The sequence below is a fragment of the Amyelois transitella genome, chromosome 14, assembly GCF_032362555.1.
Source record: "Amyelois transitella isolate CPQ chromosome 14, ilAmyTran1.1, whole genome shotgun sequence".
In the NCBI taxonomy this organism is placed as follows: Eukaryota; Metazoa; Arthropoda; class Insecta; order Lepidoptera; family Pyralidae; genus Amyelois; species Amyelois transitella.
In genome coordinates, this window is record NC_083517.1 from 1,996,131 (window position 1) to 2,017,024 (window position 20,894).

Below are 20,894 nucleotides of genomic sequence, written 5' to 3' on the forward strand. Positions count from 1 at the left end.
TTCATCTGAAATTGAGAGTAAAAAGCTTGTTAACTGAAAGAAAACAACAAATTATCCCGAAATTATAATTAATTTGAACAGAATATAATGAAAATCTTTGGATGTACCATAAAGTACACAAACCGCATTTATTACACTCTATACAATCTCTCTGATCAAGTCTGAAGACATGACAATATGTATCTTAATAATTAATATTTAAATACTGAAAGTTATAAGTTTCACATATAACACAGCTTTTGCCATTATCCAACACGGGTGAGGTTCCCCTGCAAAGGTTGCGGAGGTCAGACGGGAGTCGCTTCGTGTAAAAACCTGACCCCAACCCAGAATCATGGTTAAAAGGCGCATCTCATCTCCTTTCTAAAGAATTGAAGCTGTAACCGACATTAACTCCTGAAAGAAGAAGAAGAATCTTGGGACTAACGGTCTATCTACCCCGTTAGGACGTGATATGTGTATCCTCACCGACTTAACACAAGCTCAACACAGATCCTAACTTTTCAATACGATGAGAATACGTCTTTCAACTTATAAAACTAGTCTTATAGTCCTGGTAATGACACCGAAGGCTGCCTGCACACTCCGAGCCACGTATCATCTAAGGTACTTGAGCAACCTTGTCAGGGTCGAGTGGCGGCGTCTTCGGGCCGCGTTGTCGTCTGGTTTTAGACCTTCTTGGCCTTTGCCAAAGAACGGCTTGGAGTTTGTGATCAAGTAGAAGTTGCCTCTAGCCCTGAAAGTTTAGAAGAGTGTACAAATAACCGAGTCTTTCAGGCAGTACCTAGAAAGATTTAAACTCTATTATTAATCTTTCAATTATAAAGTAAACTTTCTATTATATCTAATCTTATTATATCTAAACTTTCTATTATACGAGCTGAATGATGATTCACCTCGTATAAAAGGAAGTTTAGTATAGTCATGGTGAGATAGTTAAGTTTTAATAATCTAAAGATGTCGTTTACATTTCTGTCAGATCTAGGTTTCAGGTCCTTTAGCTTCACGTTTATCGGCTATTACAGTTAATTTAATATTTTCAGCTAGTATTTGATCATAATTTGATTTATTATCTACCATGGTAACAATAGCAATTTATTTCTTGCGGAGGTCCCCAGGGTTGACATCTTGGCCCTCCATCCCCCAAGCTATATAAGCTTTATTACTGACCTTGGATTTTCGGGTCTAATAAGTAGATGTTTTCCTTGTTGTTTATTTATACGGAATATTGTCATGACCTTTTTTACCAATATTATTACTTATCGTCAAGATGAAACAATAATCGGTCCGAATGACAAGTACTCGTAAGTTCAACCTTACTATATTTTGTTTCATAGTAATCTGCTCGAGTATTACTTTTATTCAATTCTATATCCTCACATATTATTATGTTAATTTAGCCTACAGGAGCAACTTTGTGAGGGCGTTCTACAGGGGCGTCAACTGGGTCCTCAATTATTTTTTTTAATTACTGACCTTGGGTTTGTCAAGTCTCCCAAGTAGATGGTCTCCGTGGTATTTCCCCCGCTACTTGCCCAGCTGTCGTAGTTGACAGCGGCCGCAGCAGGGAAAGCCGTTGGATGAGCGATAGCTTCCACGAAGTATTGCCATGATCGGTCGTGGTTGCACAGGTCTGGAAGTTGGGTGGTATTTAAAAGAAAGGTAGTTTAAAAAACTTAATCGAGACTTTTCCAAAAAATAAACCATAGTTAATATACAAGGTCAACATTTTGAGATTATTTCCTAATAGCTTTTGCTTGCAACTCCGCTTGCGTGGCTCTAGGTAGGCTATGTGAATGAAAAGCTTACAAGAAAGGATGCAACGAAATTTTTTTTTTTGATTTTTGTCGCTTGATACTTGAGATAGGAATAAGTTAGACAGGTAAGTAGCTTTTTACCTTGGAGATGTTCTGCTCTATATAAATTGTGAATGCATAGGGGGTGATTAGCTTAGTTAATGGCTGGAAAAGTGCGTATGACGTGTTAATTATCATGTTAAATACAGCAAGAAGGAAATTCCGACAAACCTGGGAAGGAAATTATTATATACTAACTCGTAAAAGCTATTATATCTATTACGATTATATTATCTTTGTAGAGCGTAAGTGGTTAAATCGATAATGTGCCCGGATAAAAATGCGTGATATGCATAAAGGCACAGGTTCAAATCCCACCCCGGCCATGTACCAATGACTATTTTCGAAGTTATGTACATTAGTTTGAATACTAACCGATACTTTTACGGTGAGGAAAAACATCGTGAGTAAACCTGCACATTCAGGCAACTGGATGTGTTACCATGAACGATCCAATACGGGTTAGGTTCCCCTGCAAAAGTTGCGATCAGATGGGAGTCACTTTGTGTAAAAACCTGATACCCCCAATCCAGGATCTATAGCCCAGGTCAAAGGGCATACCCCGGGCACCTCTCCAGAGTGGCGAGGATGCAATCGGGACAAGCCAGGAAGAAGGAAGAATCTATAAAAAATATCTCATGCACAATAAAAATATACCTACTCGTTAAATATATTAATTGCGTAGGTAATTCTTAAGTATGAGAAATTAAATTGAGTGTCTGTTTACCTAAGTTAAATCATTACACAATTAAGAAAGCCATTTAAAAAATATTGTAGGTATAAATGTACGTATTGGTAATATTTTTTCTGCAAACCGACCGCAGTAAGCAAAGCCGGAGGCAGTCAACAAGCGTTAGGTATACTTCAACTACTTTTGTTGGAGGTAGCGTGAGCGGCTTTTTACGTGATTGTAATATAAGTATTACTTATTTAAATTCATGCCAATTTTGCCAATTATCAACGACTCACTGGGTTTCATTGTTCTAATGATCTTTTGTAATTTTGTCATATTTTCGACTTGTCTCGTATCATCACCGTCTGCATTATTAATGTCTGAAAACGTTGAAGGCTTTGAATTAGTAGTTATTATTATGAGGAAGAATAGTGTTCTGGTACCAAAAAAATGAATATAGTTTGTGTCCTGAATTTGTACCTGGTTCCAGCTGATTCAGTCAAATAGTTGCTTGTCCATTGTCGCCAGATGCTTGTCAGTCGAAAAAATGCTTATTATCTTGGGATTCTTCTTTTAAGTGATGGGCTAGCAACCTGTGACTGAATCTCACTTCCTTCTTTTAACCAGCCAGCTACACGTGGCTTTTGAGTCTTCTCAATTATAGCCCCGTCTTCTCCGCGAGATACAAGGAAGTGATATGCGTTTGTAGGTATATCTTTTGTTGGGAGGATTTCGTGAGGAAATTTGGACTTTCAGTTACTGAATACGTCAATATGATCCAAGCTAGAATCCCCTATTCAAGAGTATGTAAAAAAAGTAGAAACGTAGGTAGGAACACTTCTATTTATATTTAACGAGTAAAACTATATTTATCTTTTTTTTAGGCGATGGGCTAGTAACCTGTCACTATTCGAATCTCAATTCTATCATCAAGCCAAAAAGCTGAACGTGGCCTATCAGTCATTTCACGACTGTTGGCTCTGTCTACCCCACAAGGGATATAAACGTGATTATATGTATGTATCCACCTATTTTGTTCACATAAAATATCTGTTGAATATAATATCGATGATTATCTAATTTACAAGTGTTTGGACGTGTCAATATACATATGTTAAGTACTTATCTATTAAATACTAAATTATAAAATGTGTGTTGTATGTAATTGAACATGAAAAATGATCTTTAATTGAACAGCTAGTTGAACACACTTACAAGAAGGAAGACCTTCGTTCGTAGCTTCCTATTACACGCATCTATTACTCAATATTAACGTAACAGTGATACTTCTAATAAAAGTGTTTTAATCCAAGTTATTTAACTCATATCGTAAGTTTTTTTTGGTTGCTTTTATACTTAAGTAGTTATAGAGAAGACTAGATAAAATTACATAAATTAAGTAAGCAGGAGAAGCTGTTTGTCTTTTTATAACCTTACCTAAACTACAAAGTAAAATTCCAAAATCCATGAAGAAGATTATGTATAACATGTTTATGTGAATCTTAAGTAAGTAACATGGAATACGAAAAAACAGTATATGACTTAATTATTCCGATCGCTATACTGAATATGAACACTTTTGTCTAGAAATCTTCGAGCAAAATAATACACCATCATACTCTCGGACAGGGATAGACGCAGGAATGTTTTGTTTTCTTCCATTGTAATTATTTCCGGGGCCGTTATTAGCGAGAAAACGGGACAAAAACTAGAAAATAAATCAGTGGAGATCTTTTGTGAAAATGTATGTAAGTATTAGCGAATAGCAATCTCAATAATCAAATCAAATCACGCGCAGTAGTTTTTGTCATGTCAGAAAGAAAACTTGATAATACCGTTTTTTTATAGATACGACAAAAAGATAGATGAAAATGGGTGGCATGATATCCCGAATGTTTGTAAGCATGTCGAACTCCATGTATGATCAAGCATGTTATTATGACATGATGCCACAACTAATTTTTAACTACTTAAATTGCTTAACTAAACAATGTAATGTAAATACTGTTTTTTAAATGAAATACCTTCAGCAGAAAACATGTCAAAGTCTCCGTTGGGGCATCCAGGTTGCGATCCGCCATTCCCAGCGTAGTTCGGCCAGATGTCGACGGTTCCCGTGGGTTTGCTGGTCCCATAACCCCCTGGGTCGCTGTGGACGACGTCTACGAACTTGGCGCAGGTGCGGTCAAGTCCAGACTGGACTGTTAGTGATCCTTCGAACAGGGCTCGCGCGGGGTCCAGGCCTGTTATGCTGAAAGTGTTGTAACCACAGAATTGTTTATAGCACGTATGGTTGGAACATTTGACGTAACAACTCAACTGTCTTCGGCGTTGTCCCGTGAATATGGTTAGTTCGCGAAAATTTTATGATTTTCTGCAGTATATTAGATATAATTATTTTTTATTTACAACTTATAAGTTATACGTACATGTCACACTGTAAGTACCTCCAGCGCCCGAATGATAACCATTTTGCTTTCAATTCATACTAATTTCACAGTAAATTAAATAGGTACGAGAATCTAATCAAAAAGGTTTCGAAATTCTCATGGAAGCAAAGCTCAACTTATTAAACATTCTCGGAACTATGGAACAGTTGCAAATTTCCAGTAAGACGAAAAAAAAAATTGACGCTGACATAACAGTCCCAATTTTTATTTGTTGAAAGTGTTGCTTCACCCATCATTAACTGAGGTAATAAGATTGATATGTTGCATTCGTTGTTTCATGCGGATAATGATTAAATCTGAACGTGTGATCAAAATTTCATCATCGATTTCGTTTATGCTAGCTCTAATATTAAAAATAGATATACCTGTAAAAGTATTTAGCGCCGTTGGTAGATTTGGTAAGGAAGTTATAACGCGTGTTGGCATATAGGCCCCGGTTTGAATCCCACCTCGGCCAAATAATAATGACTAATTTCGAAGTTATCTACACACACCTTAGATGAAAAGAGAATAAAATGGCACACAAAACAAAAATCGCATTATATTGACTTATTATTACGTAGGTAAGCTTATTTTATACGTACTGCATCAATCGCCTTTCTATTCTTATTTCCTATATATATTCCTCGCACCCTAAAGTGGACTAGAAGAGATTGTTTTGAGAGTGATAATTTCGCCTTCGTATCTCCGTATGGTTCCCGGCACCAATATAAAAAAAAATAGGGCCACTCCATCTCATTTCCAGTGGACGTCGTAAGAGGCGACTAAGGGACAGGCTTTTAAACTTGGGATTCTTATTTGAGACGATGGGCTTGCAACCTGTCACTATTTTGAATCTTAATTCTATCAAAAGCCAAACAGCTGACCGTAGCCTGTCAGTCTCTTCAGGACTGTTGGCTCTGTCTACCCTGCAAGGGATATGGACGTGACTATATGTATGTATGTTGTACCTCATAATCTGTGTTTCTTTTTCAGGTTTTTTTTTCTTTTAGTGCAATGAGGAGTTCATCTATCTATCTATCTATCTTACCGTGACACGACGTGGCCCTTCTCACGGGCCCATTTCCCTGCGAAGGCCATGATGTGAGCCCCCAGGGAATGGCCTATGAGGTGCACCTGGGTCATGTTCAGGCCTGCTTGAGCTAACGTCACTAGGGCTTCGCCTAAATTGTCTCCGATCTGAAATAATATAAAAACATATATTAGAAAGAGTGTAGGAACCTTTTTACTTATATCAAGGGTGTAGGTCTGTTTTGATTTGGACTAAGATGCGTAAAACAGATTTGCAAAGTGCATAGTCAAGCATCTTCTTAATATAACAGTGTCTTTGAATTGCATTGTATATTGTTGCAATTTGCCAATCCAATGCCAATGGGATTCCATTAATAACTGAGAAAGCATGACTTTATCTTGACGGCCTCTGTGGCGCAGCGGTAGTACGCTTGTCTGTGACACCAGAGGTCCTGGGTTCGAATCCCGGCCAGGGCATGATGAGAAAAGAACTTTATCTGCTTGGCCTGAGTCTTGGATGTTTATTTATATATGTATTTATTATAAAACTATAGTATCGTTGAGTTAGTATCTCGTAACACAAGTTTCGAACTTACTTCGAGGCTAATTCAATCTGTGTAATTTGTCCCGTATATATTTATTCTTCTTTCTCCTGAAATTAGTCATGGTAACATCCTCAGCGGTCTGATAAGCAACCATGGTGAGCCTTTGACCTTTGATTTCTAAATAAATTAAGTTAGATTTTTATCCATAGATCCTCTGCAACCCGTGCAGGGGAACTTACCCCTATTGGGTCATGGTATAAGCAAGTTTCCTCATGATATTATCAGTCATCTTAAGAGCAAAGACACAAATAGGCATTTGAACCTATGCCTATTTGGTGTCTCACACACGTATTTATAATCGGTTACTTTTTAAGTTTTGTTACCGCTTTTTCTGCACTGACGCTTTGGAAGCTGCAGTAAACTTAGTTCATTTGACGTGAACCATTGTTGTGAAACCAAAAGATATGTCATTGATGATGTTTGTAATGTCTCATAATAATGAATTTTTGAATGTGAATTTGAACCAGATGTAAAGTACATATATATACCTTTCTAGACTTAGGCGCAGCCGACAACATATACCCGAGTGGTATGCCCAGCACCCCACTCTTAGCTTCCTCTTCCCAATCCAATAGGACCACATTCCTTTTCCTCTTGGCCAGGTAAGCGGTCATAACAGCTGTGGTAGCTGGACCAGCTACACGACCCCTGTACCCGAAGGTATAGATAATGGTGGGTAGCGATCTGTCGATGCAAGTGGAGTTCGCCAGGAGTAGAGGCTGGTCCAGCGGTGTCGTGACGAAGTTCGTGAGTGATCTGGAACAGATTTTGGTGCTTTTGAAAGAAGTATTAGGGTAGCATATTTCTGCAAAATATGAGCAGTATTCATAATTTCGATTTTTATGATTACAGTGTTTGCTAAGATTTCGATTCAAAATTTAGCTGAATTTATTGAGTAGGTATCTGTAGTTAAGTCATTTTTTTTTAATTCTTGACGTATGTCTATTTTTTATATTTATTTTTTATTATTTAAGTCCTAAAGGCTGAACTAACGTCCTTGTTTTAGACCTTGGATAAGAAAAACGCTTCTTATCATAACTATGAGGAAGTATATTTGTCATAAAAGAAAATTATGCAAAAGTAGATCAAGATCAGCGGCGACCTGCCGGCGACATTTTTGGTCGATAAGATTTTCGCATACCTACTTTTGGTTCATTCACTCACATTCATCAATCTTTTCATACAAACTTGGTTGTTTAGGTATGATATCTTTAAAATAATATGGAGTTTATTTTAATGATGTTTACAGTAGACCGGTGTTCGTTTTTGAAAATGTAATGAAATCGGAAACATTCTGGCAAAAAGTCAGGTCAAGAGTATCCGAAACCGACGAGCCTGCATGAAGAGAGTCATGAATGCGGATGAAGAGAGAAGTATGCAGGAATCGTGACAATTGGAAAGATGTACTCTGCCTACAGTACCGGGAAAGAGGCGTGATTTTACACGTGCATTACGTACATGAAATTAAGTGCGTCAGATAAAGGCGGTCGTCACTTTGGCCGGTTCTCGGCATCCTCAAGAGAGCGTGGTACCGCTTCCACACATTTAGTAGCGTGTAAAATGAATTATCGTAGGCAAGGTCCGGTAAATCGGCTCGCCATTGATCTACTTTCTATTAATTACTGTCTCGTGGATGGATTAGTACGCACTTCGCCATGACACTAGGGTTGTCAGGCTGCACTCAACGGCCGGACAGATATTTTTTTTATTTAACTACAAAGGTAAATATATATGTAGGTACTATTACTTATTACTTGTGTTTATCATTCCTATATTTTTAATGTGTACATGAATATATAATGTGCCGTATGGTTCCCGGCACTAATAGAAAAAAGAATAGGACTACTCCATCTCTTTCCCACGGATGTCGTAAGAGGTGACTTAGGGATTGGCTTACATACTTGGGATTCTTCTATTAGGTGATGAGCTAGTAACCTGTCACCATTTGAATCTCAATTCTATTATTAAGTCAAACAGCTGAACGTGGCTTTTTAGTCATGACCGTTGGTTCTGTCTTGCGGGGCAAGGGATAAAGACGTGATGATATGTATGTACATGAATTAAGACATAAAGGGTCAAGCCTGTTTACAGTCCAGCCCTCTGGATCTTTGCTCAGAGTGTGGGACACCTGGCATATAGTGAGCCAACCTAACAACTCACTCAAACTCAATTGAATGAAGTTTTATGGGCATTATGGGATCTCATGGCCTTCCACCATTTTGCCCTCTGGCTTCCTGGCACGATTTGGCTCTTATTTGCAGCGTGGATCTCTGTCTCTAGTGCAGCCCTGAGGCCGACCTGCTCCTCCATCCTCCTCGAGCACTTCGACTGTTGGCCGGCGAGTTTGACTGAACATTTAGGTTAAAAGGTAGGAATCCTTGCGAGATAGTGTCTATATATAGTTTTACTAAATCAAATGAGTCAAGTAAGTAAACGCGAATTTTAACGTGAATTAATAGACATGCCTGGGGAAGCGTGGGTCCGAGGATGTGCTCTAATCCGTGTAAACTTTCCTTGCGCGATTTAGACTCTCCGCTGTTATTGGCTGATAGCGTCGCGTGATTGCTGTTGTGACTTGTGGCATAAACAGGTCGCCACACATATAAATATTACTATTGGCGGCGTGGTGGAAGAGCGATTCTGAGCACGGCTCTGAGTATCCGCGCGAATTTTGTTATATTAAAAGCCTTACCAAAGCCGGACTAGCAGAGCACCGTAAATTTTGACAAAATCATAAAACCTATGTCACGTTTTATGCGGACGCCTGACAACCCTACATGAAACGGTGTATTGTTGAGCAATTAATGTTGGCCAATAGTGGTTGTGCCCGGCGAATGACGAATTGTGGGAGTTACTGTGTAACAAAGTCATCAATCAGAACAAAATTTATTTAACTTAATAGGTAGGTACCTTCATATGAACATAAAGTACGCCTCTTCCTTAAAAATAAGTATCTACTTGCTTTAAAATGTTTTAAGTACCCCTCTTTCTTTTGATTTTCTATTATATATATATTTGCAAGTAGAAAATATCTATATATTTTCTACTTGCAAAGTCGTTGAATAAGGATAAGAGGTTTCCTTTATGATTATTCACTTCATCCTATTTAGATATTAATTCGATTGATTTTTAAACACGAGCCAAATTTTTTAAGTAACTGCAATTATGAATCGGAACAAACTATATCTGAAGCGAAAAATTACATATATTTTGTTATCCCGGCTATCCTAATTAAGACTGTTTTTAAATAAAATACCTAGAACGTTATAGAATTAAGTTATCAAAGTCTAACTACAAAAAACATAAATTATTAGGTTATTAATTGTTTATTTATGCATTTAAATACAAATTTTTATTTTTGCCTTTCTGCCTTTGTCCGTTCAATGAGGAAGATAGCTCTTATTACCTTCTAAGCTTTTAATTAATATTTTATGTCAACGAGATCCAAGAACGATGTCAGGGATAAATTAACAGGAAAAGTAAGATTCTCACGTGTTTTAGATTTACAATTATGTACTTACTTGCAATCTTATTTGTTTACGATAATAAGACACTTATATATTGTGTCTTATGTGTGCAAAATAAAAATGATTTTACTGGTATTTATGATGTGTAAATTTTTACTTTTTTACTTACTTAATTAGGTGTTTAAAAAAAGTTATTGAATTTATTTAATATTTAAATTTTGTTTTGTTGTTGTTCCTGTAAAACAACTCGAACACGCCATTGTGATGAAGTAGGTAATTATGTGGCATTAGTTCACTTACAATTTTCGAGGTTAGGTACACGGAATTATCTGCTAAATATGTCGCGCTCATTCCGTGCTAAAACAAGGTATTGTTACGAAAGTTGTTATCATAATACTTAACTAATTGCTGCTACAATTACTTGTACGAAACAAAAATATAGCGATACTGACGTTGGAACTTTCATAGAGTACGCTTTGGCAAAAACAATGAATGAATGTGTTTTATGCTTAGGTATAGGTATATGAGAATTTAGAAACAAGATTTTATGTTAATGTTTTTTCATGCTAACCTTACTGAGTATATTATTTTTAAAACATACATTATTATTTTATGAAAATTATTATATATAAATTATATAATATAATAAATCATTATTTTATTAACATTGTTAGAGGTTCACATTAAGATTGCCAGGTACCAGGCATACCCATATGCAATTTAAATATTATTTTTGTAGTTATTTATTTATTATTAATGTATTTATGCCGCATATGCCGCGTAGTTTTCGGCACTTTAGACCCACTCCATATCTTAAATTGATCTTGTAAAAGGCGACTAAGGGATAGTCCTATAAACTTGGAATTCCTCTTGTAGGCGATGGGCTAGCAACCTGTCACTATTTGAATCTCAATTCTTTTGTAAAATTATATACGGCTGAACGTGGCCTTTCAGTCTTTTCGAGACTATTAGCCCAGTCTACCCCGAAAAGGGATATGGATGTGACTTTTGTGTGTATATTTGGTATATATTTATATTTAATAAATTCAGAAAGTATCCCAAAATACGTTGCATATTAAGCGTGCTCACAGTGACAAAAGATCGCATAATAAGTTATCTAATTATACCTTTATCGAGTTATATTTCATTGTTCCATTTAAGTTGGATCAGTGGCCCAATCGAGAACCGGTCAGTGGTCGATGGCACAGATGTTTGACCAGAAAGTGAGCAGGTTCGATTACGGACGATAATCGTTATATAACGCTGGCCCATTACTCCACTTAGGCGACCTTCACCGTGTGTTTACAAAACAAATATTGCATGATGAGGAATTGTTTTACGCGAGATAGATAGCAGAAATTATAAATATATTTATATATATATTTGTCAAATATTAATAAATTTTTGACGGTAAGTCTTTTAATGTGTTAAAAAGAATAAATAAAATAATTTGTTAAACAAAAGTAAGCTAGGATGTTACTGGTCATATTCCAGCTTCAAATAAATTACGTTCCATTCTACCTTTTAAGAGTTCATGAACCAATAAACTATAATCGGATGCCTTTATAACCTGCCAGTTACCTAGGAGAGATATCTTCGTAGTATAAATGGAGTTTCATCTTGAAATATTTTTTTCTGCAATGATGATTTGACAAACAAAGATTACTGAATCATCATGAATATGTGTTTTCGTGTGACAAGCATACTGATTGGTTATTTCCTTTGTTACAACGCAGGTGAATGAATTCTTATGAATAAATAAATAAACAATAGGGTTAATTTGTAATTCAAATATCTAATCCAATAAAAATATTATTGAGATAAACTTCCCAAAGGCTTGGTGTAGAGCTGTAAGTTCTCCAGTACTATTTGAAGTCGAAGATTTCACACCGAAATTGCTATTCTATACACATTTTATTGCGGTCCTCAAATTTGTATGGGGCATAGAACTCCGTTTGCTAATCTTTACGATGTTTGCGGAAGAGCTCACCTTGCTTCACAATAGATAGAAAATAATTAAAAAATCGGTCAAGTGCATTCGGCGCAATAAATGTTCCATACTATGATTACGATCCGATCCACCAGGCCAAGTAGAACTATTATTTGGTGAATGTAACTTGGAATTGTAGGTCTGAATTAATTGGCGACATTTCCGCTGAGTGGATGATAAAAATGTCTTTAAATTCAATGTCGATCGTTTCGGTCGTGTATTTGTTGTAAACTAATGCATACATTCCTTAACGGCGATAGAGTTATATTAATTTGAATTAATTTTATTTTAGGGTTCCATATTCCAATAGAAAAATCCGATAGCGAATAATTCAAATGTATTCTTACTCGTAAAGGGATCGAAATAAATTTGTACAGAACCTGCAGTGCGTCAGTTCAATTCGCACTAGACTGAGTTCTGATATTGAAATCGACATTTGAATTTAAAAATAGAACCAACTATTTGAAGGGCTCGCGACTCACGCGTTAAAGTTTTATTTGCTGCAATAATAATTTGTAAGCGGGAATTTAGAATTTATGAGCAGTAATTATTTTTTTCTATTCATTACGAACGCTTATATATATTGATAGGAGTATGAAAATTAAGAAAGTTAAAAACAATTAACTTACAATTAATAACATTGATTGAAAGGTAATAAGTACTATGGTTCCTCCAAACTTATAGTTCGGGAAAATAAATAATAAGTTTCCATACTAGTCTGACAGCGAAAAAGAAACATATGCTTCTGTTAAAGTCAATCAAGCTGTAGATTATAAATTTTGGAGTCTTCTTTTAGGCCTAGCAGCTATAGGGACTAATAGATACGCCTAATTGTATCTCAATTCCATTGTTAAGCCATACAGCTGAACGTGGCCTTTCAGTTTTTTTTAAATTGTCGGCTCTGTCTACCCCGTAAAGATTTAAGATGTGATTTTATGTATATGTAATTCTTTTGTCTCAATTTAATTTATCCGACTTGAAAGCAAGTTTTATGACTTGAGAAGTTTATTTATTTATTTAAACTTCATTGCACAAAATACAAATGTATAGAACAATTGACGGACTTAACGCTAGAAGAATTATCTACCAGTCAACCATTGGGTCTGACAGAGAACTTTATGTGGGTCAAACTAAATAAAATAATTATAATAAACATACATAAAAACTACAATAAATTAAGAATATAGATACACAAATAAATAAATGCAGCGATTACCGAAATGAGTGAAAAGGCTTATAGGTTTATTATTTATAAGCTTTATTATTTTCACTTTAATGTAAATTTAAATAGTTATCACAGGTGTTGCGAGAGTAATACCTGCGCAGCGCATGTATTGTGTTTAGAATCTCATTTCGATTTTGCTAAAACATTGCCTGAATTTGCATATTACCGATATCATTTTAATTTATTTACAAATAAACAAAAGGCATTTCATGATCAATAGCTACACAAGCATTTTAAAAAAATAACAACAATATTCTTCACACTCATGTGACTTTTAAACACTTATTGGCGGGAATCATAATGTTTTCGATTGAGCTGTAATATTTTTTTCAAAATTGCGTTTTATCGATAGTTTTATATAAAGTGCCGTGTGGTTCCCGGCACGAATAAAAAAGAATAGGATCACTCCGTCTCACTCCCATGGATGTTGTAAAAGGAGACTAAGGGATAGGGTTTGGAATTGGGATTCTGCTTTTAGGCGATGGGCTAGCAACCTGTCACTATTTGAATCTCAATTCTATCATTAAGCCAAACAGCTGAACGTGGCCTATCAGTCGTTTCAAGACTGATGACTCTGCCTACCCCGCAAGGGATATAGACGTGATTATATGTATGTATACTATATAATGAAAATATTGGTTTTTCAAGGCTCATCGATGAGAGTGAGTGTTGGGGAGTGTTACGCATTTAGTGACATATGATGTTGTTTTAAAAAGTCCCGAGAATGGGCGAAGTAAAGCACCCGCACAGCTTTTACTTGACCATGAAGAATACTTCCGTAAATAGTTTATTATTATATGACGTGGAATGATTAAGAAAAAGGGAAAATAAGCTCCTGAAGAAGTTTATTGGCAAAACAAAGAAAAATAATTCTACTCTAACGAGTAGGTAAGTAGTGGATTTTTTTGGCGGGAAACATAATTGTTCCTGTTTGTGTTGTTGCAACTATTGTAAGTAAATGCTCTATAATTAGTCGGTTATACATAATTATAACTTAAACAAGAACACTTTCAAAAATATCGGTACCTACATACTAACTCCGTCGCTAAACAAATACCTATGTTATATATTAGGATATATTTTGTTGGTAAATTACTAGGTATGTTCGTTTGATATGGCAGTGTTATTAATGAAATGTTATTTATTTTATTCATACAACTGCTATAAATTAAATTTACTTTTGTTGATAAACAATGGTTACTTTAACGTTAAAAAATTATAGATAGTATTAAGGTTTACTACTTACCCTTTATAACATCTCAAGAAAGCAGAATGCGAAATCTGTATTGCACCTGCAACAGTAATATTTCTTCATTTTCATTCAAAAATTTATAAAAATAAAAAAAAATAAAACGTCTCACTAAAACACTAACTGTATAAAACAAACGCAAACATCCATAAATGTAACTGGCAGAACATATTTCACTTTTTTTTTAATTTCAATTACACAAAATAGAAGCAAAAATTTGAAATTGGAATTGCCGTTTCACGCACATACGAAGCGCAACGCAACCGTTTTCGGTAATCTGTTTCTGACAAAACAAATATAAAGACACGGTGCGTGCGGTTGCTTCTGGCATTGGCAGTCAGAATGACTGCGCTCGGAGTTTTGAACTGCAAAATGTGTTGCGAAGGATACTTTTATCATAAGCAAATAAAATTATTGGTAGATGAATTTACATACATACATATGGTCACGTCTATATCCCTTGCGGGGTAGACAGAGCAGAGCAGACTGAATGGCCACGTTCAGCTATTTAGCTTAACGATAGAATTGAGATTCAACTAGTGACAGGTTGCTAGCCCATCGCCTAAAAAGAATCCCAAGTTTGTAAGCCTATCCCTTAGTCGCCTTTTACGTCATCCATGGAAAAGAGATGGAGTGGTCCTATTCTTTTATCTATTGGTGCCGGGAACCACACGGCACGGTAGATGAATTTTATTGATATTAGCTAGGCTAGGAATGTTTTCAATGCCATACGTCTAGATGCGGGGTCGAGTGAGGGTAAAGGACGGTAAAAATCGGAATTATTGATGTGGATAAATACCTACTAAATGCTAATTCGATACATACCTATGGAATTTAAATTTAATAAATGCGGACAGATTTATGCTAATGTAGCCGGTTTAAAATTGATTTTGTGGTGATTTAAAATTATGATTCTTACGATTTGCCGCCGATGCCGAGCCGAGCCGATTTACGCCGATCATTGTACGCCAAAAAAGTTCAAAGGCAAATAAGTATCTTCCTATTCCCGTGGTTCCCGGCGCGAAAAGTAAAAAGAATAGTACCATCCCTTACTCATGGATGTCGTGAAAGGCGACTTAAAGATAGGCTTATAAACTTGGGATTCTTTTTTTAGACGATGGGCTAGCAACCTCCCTCTATTTGAGTCTCATATCTGTCATTAAGCCAAACAGCTGAACGTGGCCTGTCAGCTTTCCAAGACTGCTGGCTCAATCTACCCCGCAAGGGATATAGACATGATTATATGTATACGTTTGTTTGCTATTCTTTCACGAGGATAAGGCTAAATTACAGTGACATCTATTTTATTTACCGGTAGGACATCGTGTGACACTTTCATCTGAATATTTTTTTGTGCATTAACACGCGAACGAAGCCACGGATGGAAGATAGTGTAAGTTTTGAGTTACCCAAGGGTTGACTGGAAGAGATTGCATTAGCGATAAGTCCGCCTTTGTGCCATCTCCTTCTCTTTAGTAGTGTTTTGTATGTTTTACTCTTATGGCGCAATAAAGAGTTTTATCTATACATACATACATATAATCACGTCTATATCCCTTGCGGGGTAGACAGAGCTAACAGTCTTGTAAAGACTGATAGGCCACGCCACGTTCAGCTATTTGGCTTTAAGATAGATATTGAGATGCAAATAGTGAAAGGGTTGCTAGCCCATCGCCTAAAAGAAGAATCCCAAGTTTATAAGCCGACGTCTTAGTCGCCTTTTACGACATCCATGGGAGCGTGATGGAGTGGACTTAGGTATTCTTTTTTCTATTGGTCTATTTGACGGTCTCTGTGGCGCAGTGGTAGTGCGCTTGTCTGCGACATCGGAGGTCCTGGGTTCGAATCCCGGCCAGGGCATGATGATAAACGAACTTTGTCTGATTGGCCTAGGTCTTGGATGTTTATCTATATAAGTATTTATTATTATTATAAATAAAGTATTGTTGAGTTAGTATCTCGTAACACAAGTCTCGAACTTACTTCGAGGCTAACTCAATCTGTGTAATTTGTCCCGTATATATTTATTTTATTTTATTTATTTATTGGTGCCGGGAACCACACGGCACTGCTTCTATCTATATATCTAAGTATAAAGTGTCCAGGGAATTATCCTCCATGAAAACTCATCAAATATTTTGAAATCGTCGCTTGCGCTTAGCAAAGAAGTTTGCCTTGCCACCGGGAGGTCGTATGTTCCATTCCAGTTTGTATGAATTGCAAGCTGTCTGATTGCCCGATAAGACTCTTCTGTACATTACAAATTCTATAGTCGTAAGCAGAGTATAATAATATCCGAAGGAAACTGTCCAGTTTACGCATCGTACTCATACTAAAATTATTGTAATTGTGGAACTTTTAATATAAGTATTTTTGTTATTTACTCACTAAAACCTCTAAACAGATTTGAATAAAACTGATAGATTACTTCAGTGAAAAGTACTTACGTACCCTATGTTCATGCTCCATAGAGTAATTACGAAGATAATATATGTATGCAAATTTCATGAAGATTAGTTCAGATTTGACAAAAAAGATGAACAAATACACCCAAAAACTCTCTCACAATTACCATACATACATATAATCACGCCTATATCTTTTGCGGGGTAGACAGAGCCAACAGTCTTGAAAAGACTGACAGGCGTTCAGCTGTTTGGCTTAATGATGGATTTTTTTCTCAAGTTCACGTCTATATTCGTTGCGGGGTAGTTAGAGCCGACAGTTGTAAAAGGCCATGTTCAGCTTGATTGAGATTCAAATAATGACAGGTAGCTGACCTATCGCCTACACGAAGTATCTCAAGTTTATGTAATTCAAGGCTAGAAATCTGGGTCATGAAATTTTTGTCACGGTTCCTCATTCGGGGAATCTAGGTGGGTACGGGGTAAGAGAGGATTTCCCGCAATTCCCACGGGCCAGTAAATATGTAAATAAGCGGGATTATTCGCTTCACGGTGACGGAGCTTCGGCTTACTCTGGTTAGTAAATAAATGAGTATTATTTATTACTAGATTAAATATAAATAAATAATACAAACAAGAATAGGACCACTCCATCTCTTTCCCATGGATGTCGTAAAAGGCGACTAAGGGATAGGCTTACAAACTTGCATTCTTTTTAGGCGATGGGCTAGCAACCTGTCACTATTTGAATCTCTTTTCTATCGTAAAGCAAAATAGCTGAACGTGTCCATTCAGTCCTTTCAAGACTGTTGGCTCTGTCTACCCCGCAAGGGATACAGACGTGACCATATGTATGTATGTGTGTAGATTAAATATAATCATAGTTAGTTTGTTAAAGTAGGTATACCTAAATACAGTGTTTTCGCTCGACCCCTGGTTCACAAGAGAGTACTATTTAGAACCTGTTTTCATTAATTTTGCAAATCAACGTGCCTCTCGGCTGTTTTACGAAACTATACCTTAACAGTTTGTGATTTTGAAATTTAGGTCCCCATAGTTGATATCCTTCATTACTTGGTATCCTACCTTACTTATACCTATTATTGATTACTAATCTATACTAATATTATAAAGCTGAATAGTTTGTTTGTTTGTTTGAACGCGCTAATCTCAGGAAATTTTGGATCGAATTAAACAATTCTTTTTGTGTTGAAGACCATTTATCGAGGAAGGCTTTAGGCTATTTAACATCACGCTGCAACATTTGGCAGCGAAGAAATAATGGAAAAAGTGAAAAAAAACGGGGATTATTCAACATTGAGACCTTCAATGATGCCCTAAATAACTATTTCACGCGGACGAAGTCGCGGGCACAGCTAGTTAAGTAATATATGTGAGAGCGTTGATGGTCAAATGATAAGGACTTTTAAAAGCATGATGTACGAGGTTCATATCCTACAAGTACATTGGTATGATTGCTAACTGGTGCTCTTACATTTAGACAATGGTAGACTGTTAGATGATGCTATCAGTGATCAGTCCGCCTATTGTACTTTGCAAATTGTAAATGATACAATAAGTAAAAAAGAAACTTGCTGAAGGGGATTTTTAAGGCTTTTAAAGACTATAGGATCTATATGTATGCCAAATTTTGTGAACATCAGCTCGATGGTTTTGATGTGAAAAACCGACAAACAGACTCACTTTCAAATTTATAATATTGGCATGGATAGCTATGGTCCAACAAAATGAAGAATAATTAACGTACCTACAGAATTATTAATTAGAACGAACGGTCATTTACCATTAAATTCTTAATCATGTTTTTATATGGGGAAGAAGGAAACGGAATGTAAACAATTCCTGAGGTGCGTACCACGCAGATATTCTAGGTCAACGGGAAGAATTTCCAGTGAATGTGCGCCTGCGCAGGTATGGAAAAGTACCTTTGACATAAATATACCTTATTCGGTTACTTGACGTTTTTATTTGGCAAGGGACTGTATTTGTAAGGAATCTTAATATGTATCTTAACGTAATTTTCAACATTTTATCACCTCGCGTCACTTGGGCAGTCGTGTTTTTATGATTGTTTATGTTGAAATTTATTTGTCGGAAAAGAAATCCTGGATTTAAATGGCTGAACCAAAAAACCGATATACCTAGATATGAGACTAATACAAATAAATATACCTATACGGGACAAATTACACAGATTCAGTTAGCATCGAAGTAAGCTCGAGACTTGTGTTACGAAATACTAACTCAAAGATACTATATTTTATAATAAATACATACATACATACATACATATGATCACGTCTATATCCCTTGCGGGGTAGACAGAGCCAACAGTCTTGAAAAGACTGAATGGCCACGTTCAGCTATTTGGCCCAATGATAGAACCGAGATTCAAATAGTGACAGGTTGCTAGCCCATCGCCTAAAAGAGGAATCCTAAGTTTATAAGCCTATCCCTTAGTCGCCTTTTACGACATCCATGGGAAAGAGATGGAGTGGTCCTATTCTTTTTTGTAATAGTGCCGGGAACCACACGGCACATAATAATAAATACTTATATAGATAAACATCCAGGCCAATCAGAAAAAGTTCTTTTCTCATCATGCCCTGGCCGGGATTCGAACCCGGGACCTCAGATGTCACAGACAAGTGTACTACCGCTGCACCACAGAGGCAGTCAATACACATTTGTCATTACTCATCATACAAGTGATGAGTAATGACAAATGTGTATTCACAACTGTACTGGGCGACATATGTAATTCCTGAACGGAGTGTCTAGTGGGTCAGACACAATAAAAACACCAGATTTCCAAATAATCTAGTCATTTTTTTTATTAATTTGTCAGTTTTGTTCGTCTAAATGTCAAGTCAGAGAGTGTCTGTCCATAAAGGCTAAACGTCCGCAACAATTCCTAAAGTCCACTTTTCATTAAAGTGTAATTTTATTCTATTAACTAAACACTTGGTTTTCATACTCATATAAAAGAAAACCAATTCAGAACTGTTTTCCATCCGATAAAGTTTAGATACAAATATTAGAAACAAAATATTGGTCTTTATATATTGAACTACGACCACAAATGCGAAATTACCTGCAGTTCGGAACCCAACTAGAACCCAACAATCCAACTAAGAATTGTGTGATTAGAAGTGTTAAACTTTCTTTGTTTATCGCTGTTTAGTGGTTAGGTTTTAACCGCTAGTTATTCTAAGTGACAATAAGATCTCCGTGTAGTTTCCGGTAATGTCGTGTGGTTTCCGGAACTATGAAATAGGACCTTTCCATATCTTTCCCATGGATGTCATAGAACGCGACTAAGGGTTAGGTTTATAAACTTAGGATTCCTCTTGTAGGCGATGGGCTAGCAACCTGTCACTATTTAAATCTTCATTTCATCATTAGGACATAGAGTAAAAAGTGACCGTGATATAGATGTAACAATGAGATTTCACGGTGTTTAATAATGAGCTTCTTACCCCTTGAACCCTTGAAAATTTGTGTTATTTTTTAATCCTCCTTGTAGCGATAAAGCTTGTAGCTAGCGAGCGACGGAAACCTTAAAATTATATGTATCTCTATTGTAATAAATTTTCCTAAATCTTTACAAACAACATATACGTAGGTAGATTCATAAAGTTTTAGCGGACCCCTAGCTATAAAGTCGATTATGAGCGAGACAATTACGATGAAAAAAAAATATGAAAAGAACTTTATGACATACATACTTATTATCTTGGTGTAAAACGGTCAAAAAATATTATTTACAGGCATCAAGATAAAATAAAGGTAATAATAAAATAAAATCTTTAGTAAAAGAGAATTAAAAATGCTTAGGTTTATTTGAAACAATAAAAGGTAAGTTTACAAATACAACACTATATTTACAAAAACTACTCAAAATAAATCATTTACAGAATAGAAAATAAAAATGAGCGTTAA

The 20,894-nt window shown here is 36.1% G+C and overlaps 1 protein-coding gene across 2 annotated transcripts; it reads right to left on the reverse strand.

Annotated features, from left to right (window-relative positions):
- Nucleotides 1-42: 42 nt before the first annotated feature.
- LOC106130868 (phospholipase A1 VesT1.02) lies at nucleotides 43-14,869 on the reverse strand. 2 transcript variants are annotated; one of them, XM_013329800.2, is made up of 8 exons: nucleotides 14,651-14,869; nucleotides 14,524-14,569; nucleotides 7,084-7,351; nucleotides 6,010-6,158; nucleotides 4,554-4,780; nucleotides 2,826-2,909; nucleotides 1,477-1,633; nucleotides 43-736 (listed from the first exon to the last, which is right to left on the reverse strand). In XM_013329800.2, exons 1-8 carry the CDS (start codon nucleotides 14,694-14,696, stop codon nucleotides 598-600), a joined length of 1,116 nt encoding a protein of 371 aa, XP_013185254.2. In that variant the 5' UTR covers nucleotides 14,697-14,869; the 3' UTR covers nucleotides 43-597. The 2 variants fall into 2 exon arrangements, with proteins under 2 accessions (XP_013185254.2, XP_013185255.2); XM_013329801.2 differs by lacking the exon at nucleotides 2,826-2,909.
- Nucleotides 14,870-20,894: the final 6,025 nt, after the last annotated feature.

What these genes read in the sequence shown, in the direction of transcription:
- LOC106130868 (XM_013329800.2), bottom strand. Translation starts at nt 14,696, where the DNA reads ATGTTCTGCCAGTTACATTTATGGATGTTTGCGTTTGTTTTATACA. An exon ending in CTGCGCCTAAGTCTAGAAAG is followed by an intron (nt 6,159 to 7,083) that starts GTATATATATGT and finishes ATATTATTTCAG; the next exon opens with ATCGGAGACAATTTAGGCGA. An exon ending in TGACATGTTTTCTGCTGAAG is followed by an intron (nt 2,910 to 4,553) that starts GTATTTCATTTA and finishes CAACGTTTTCAG; the next exon opens with ACATTAATAATGCAGACGGT.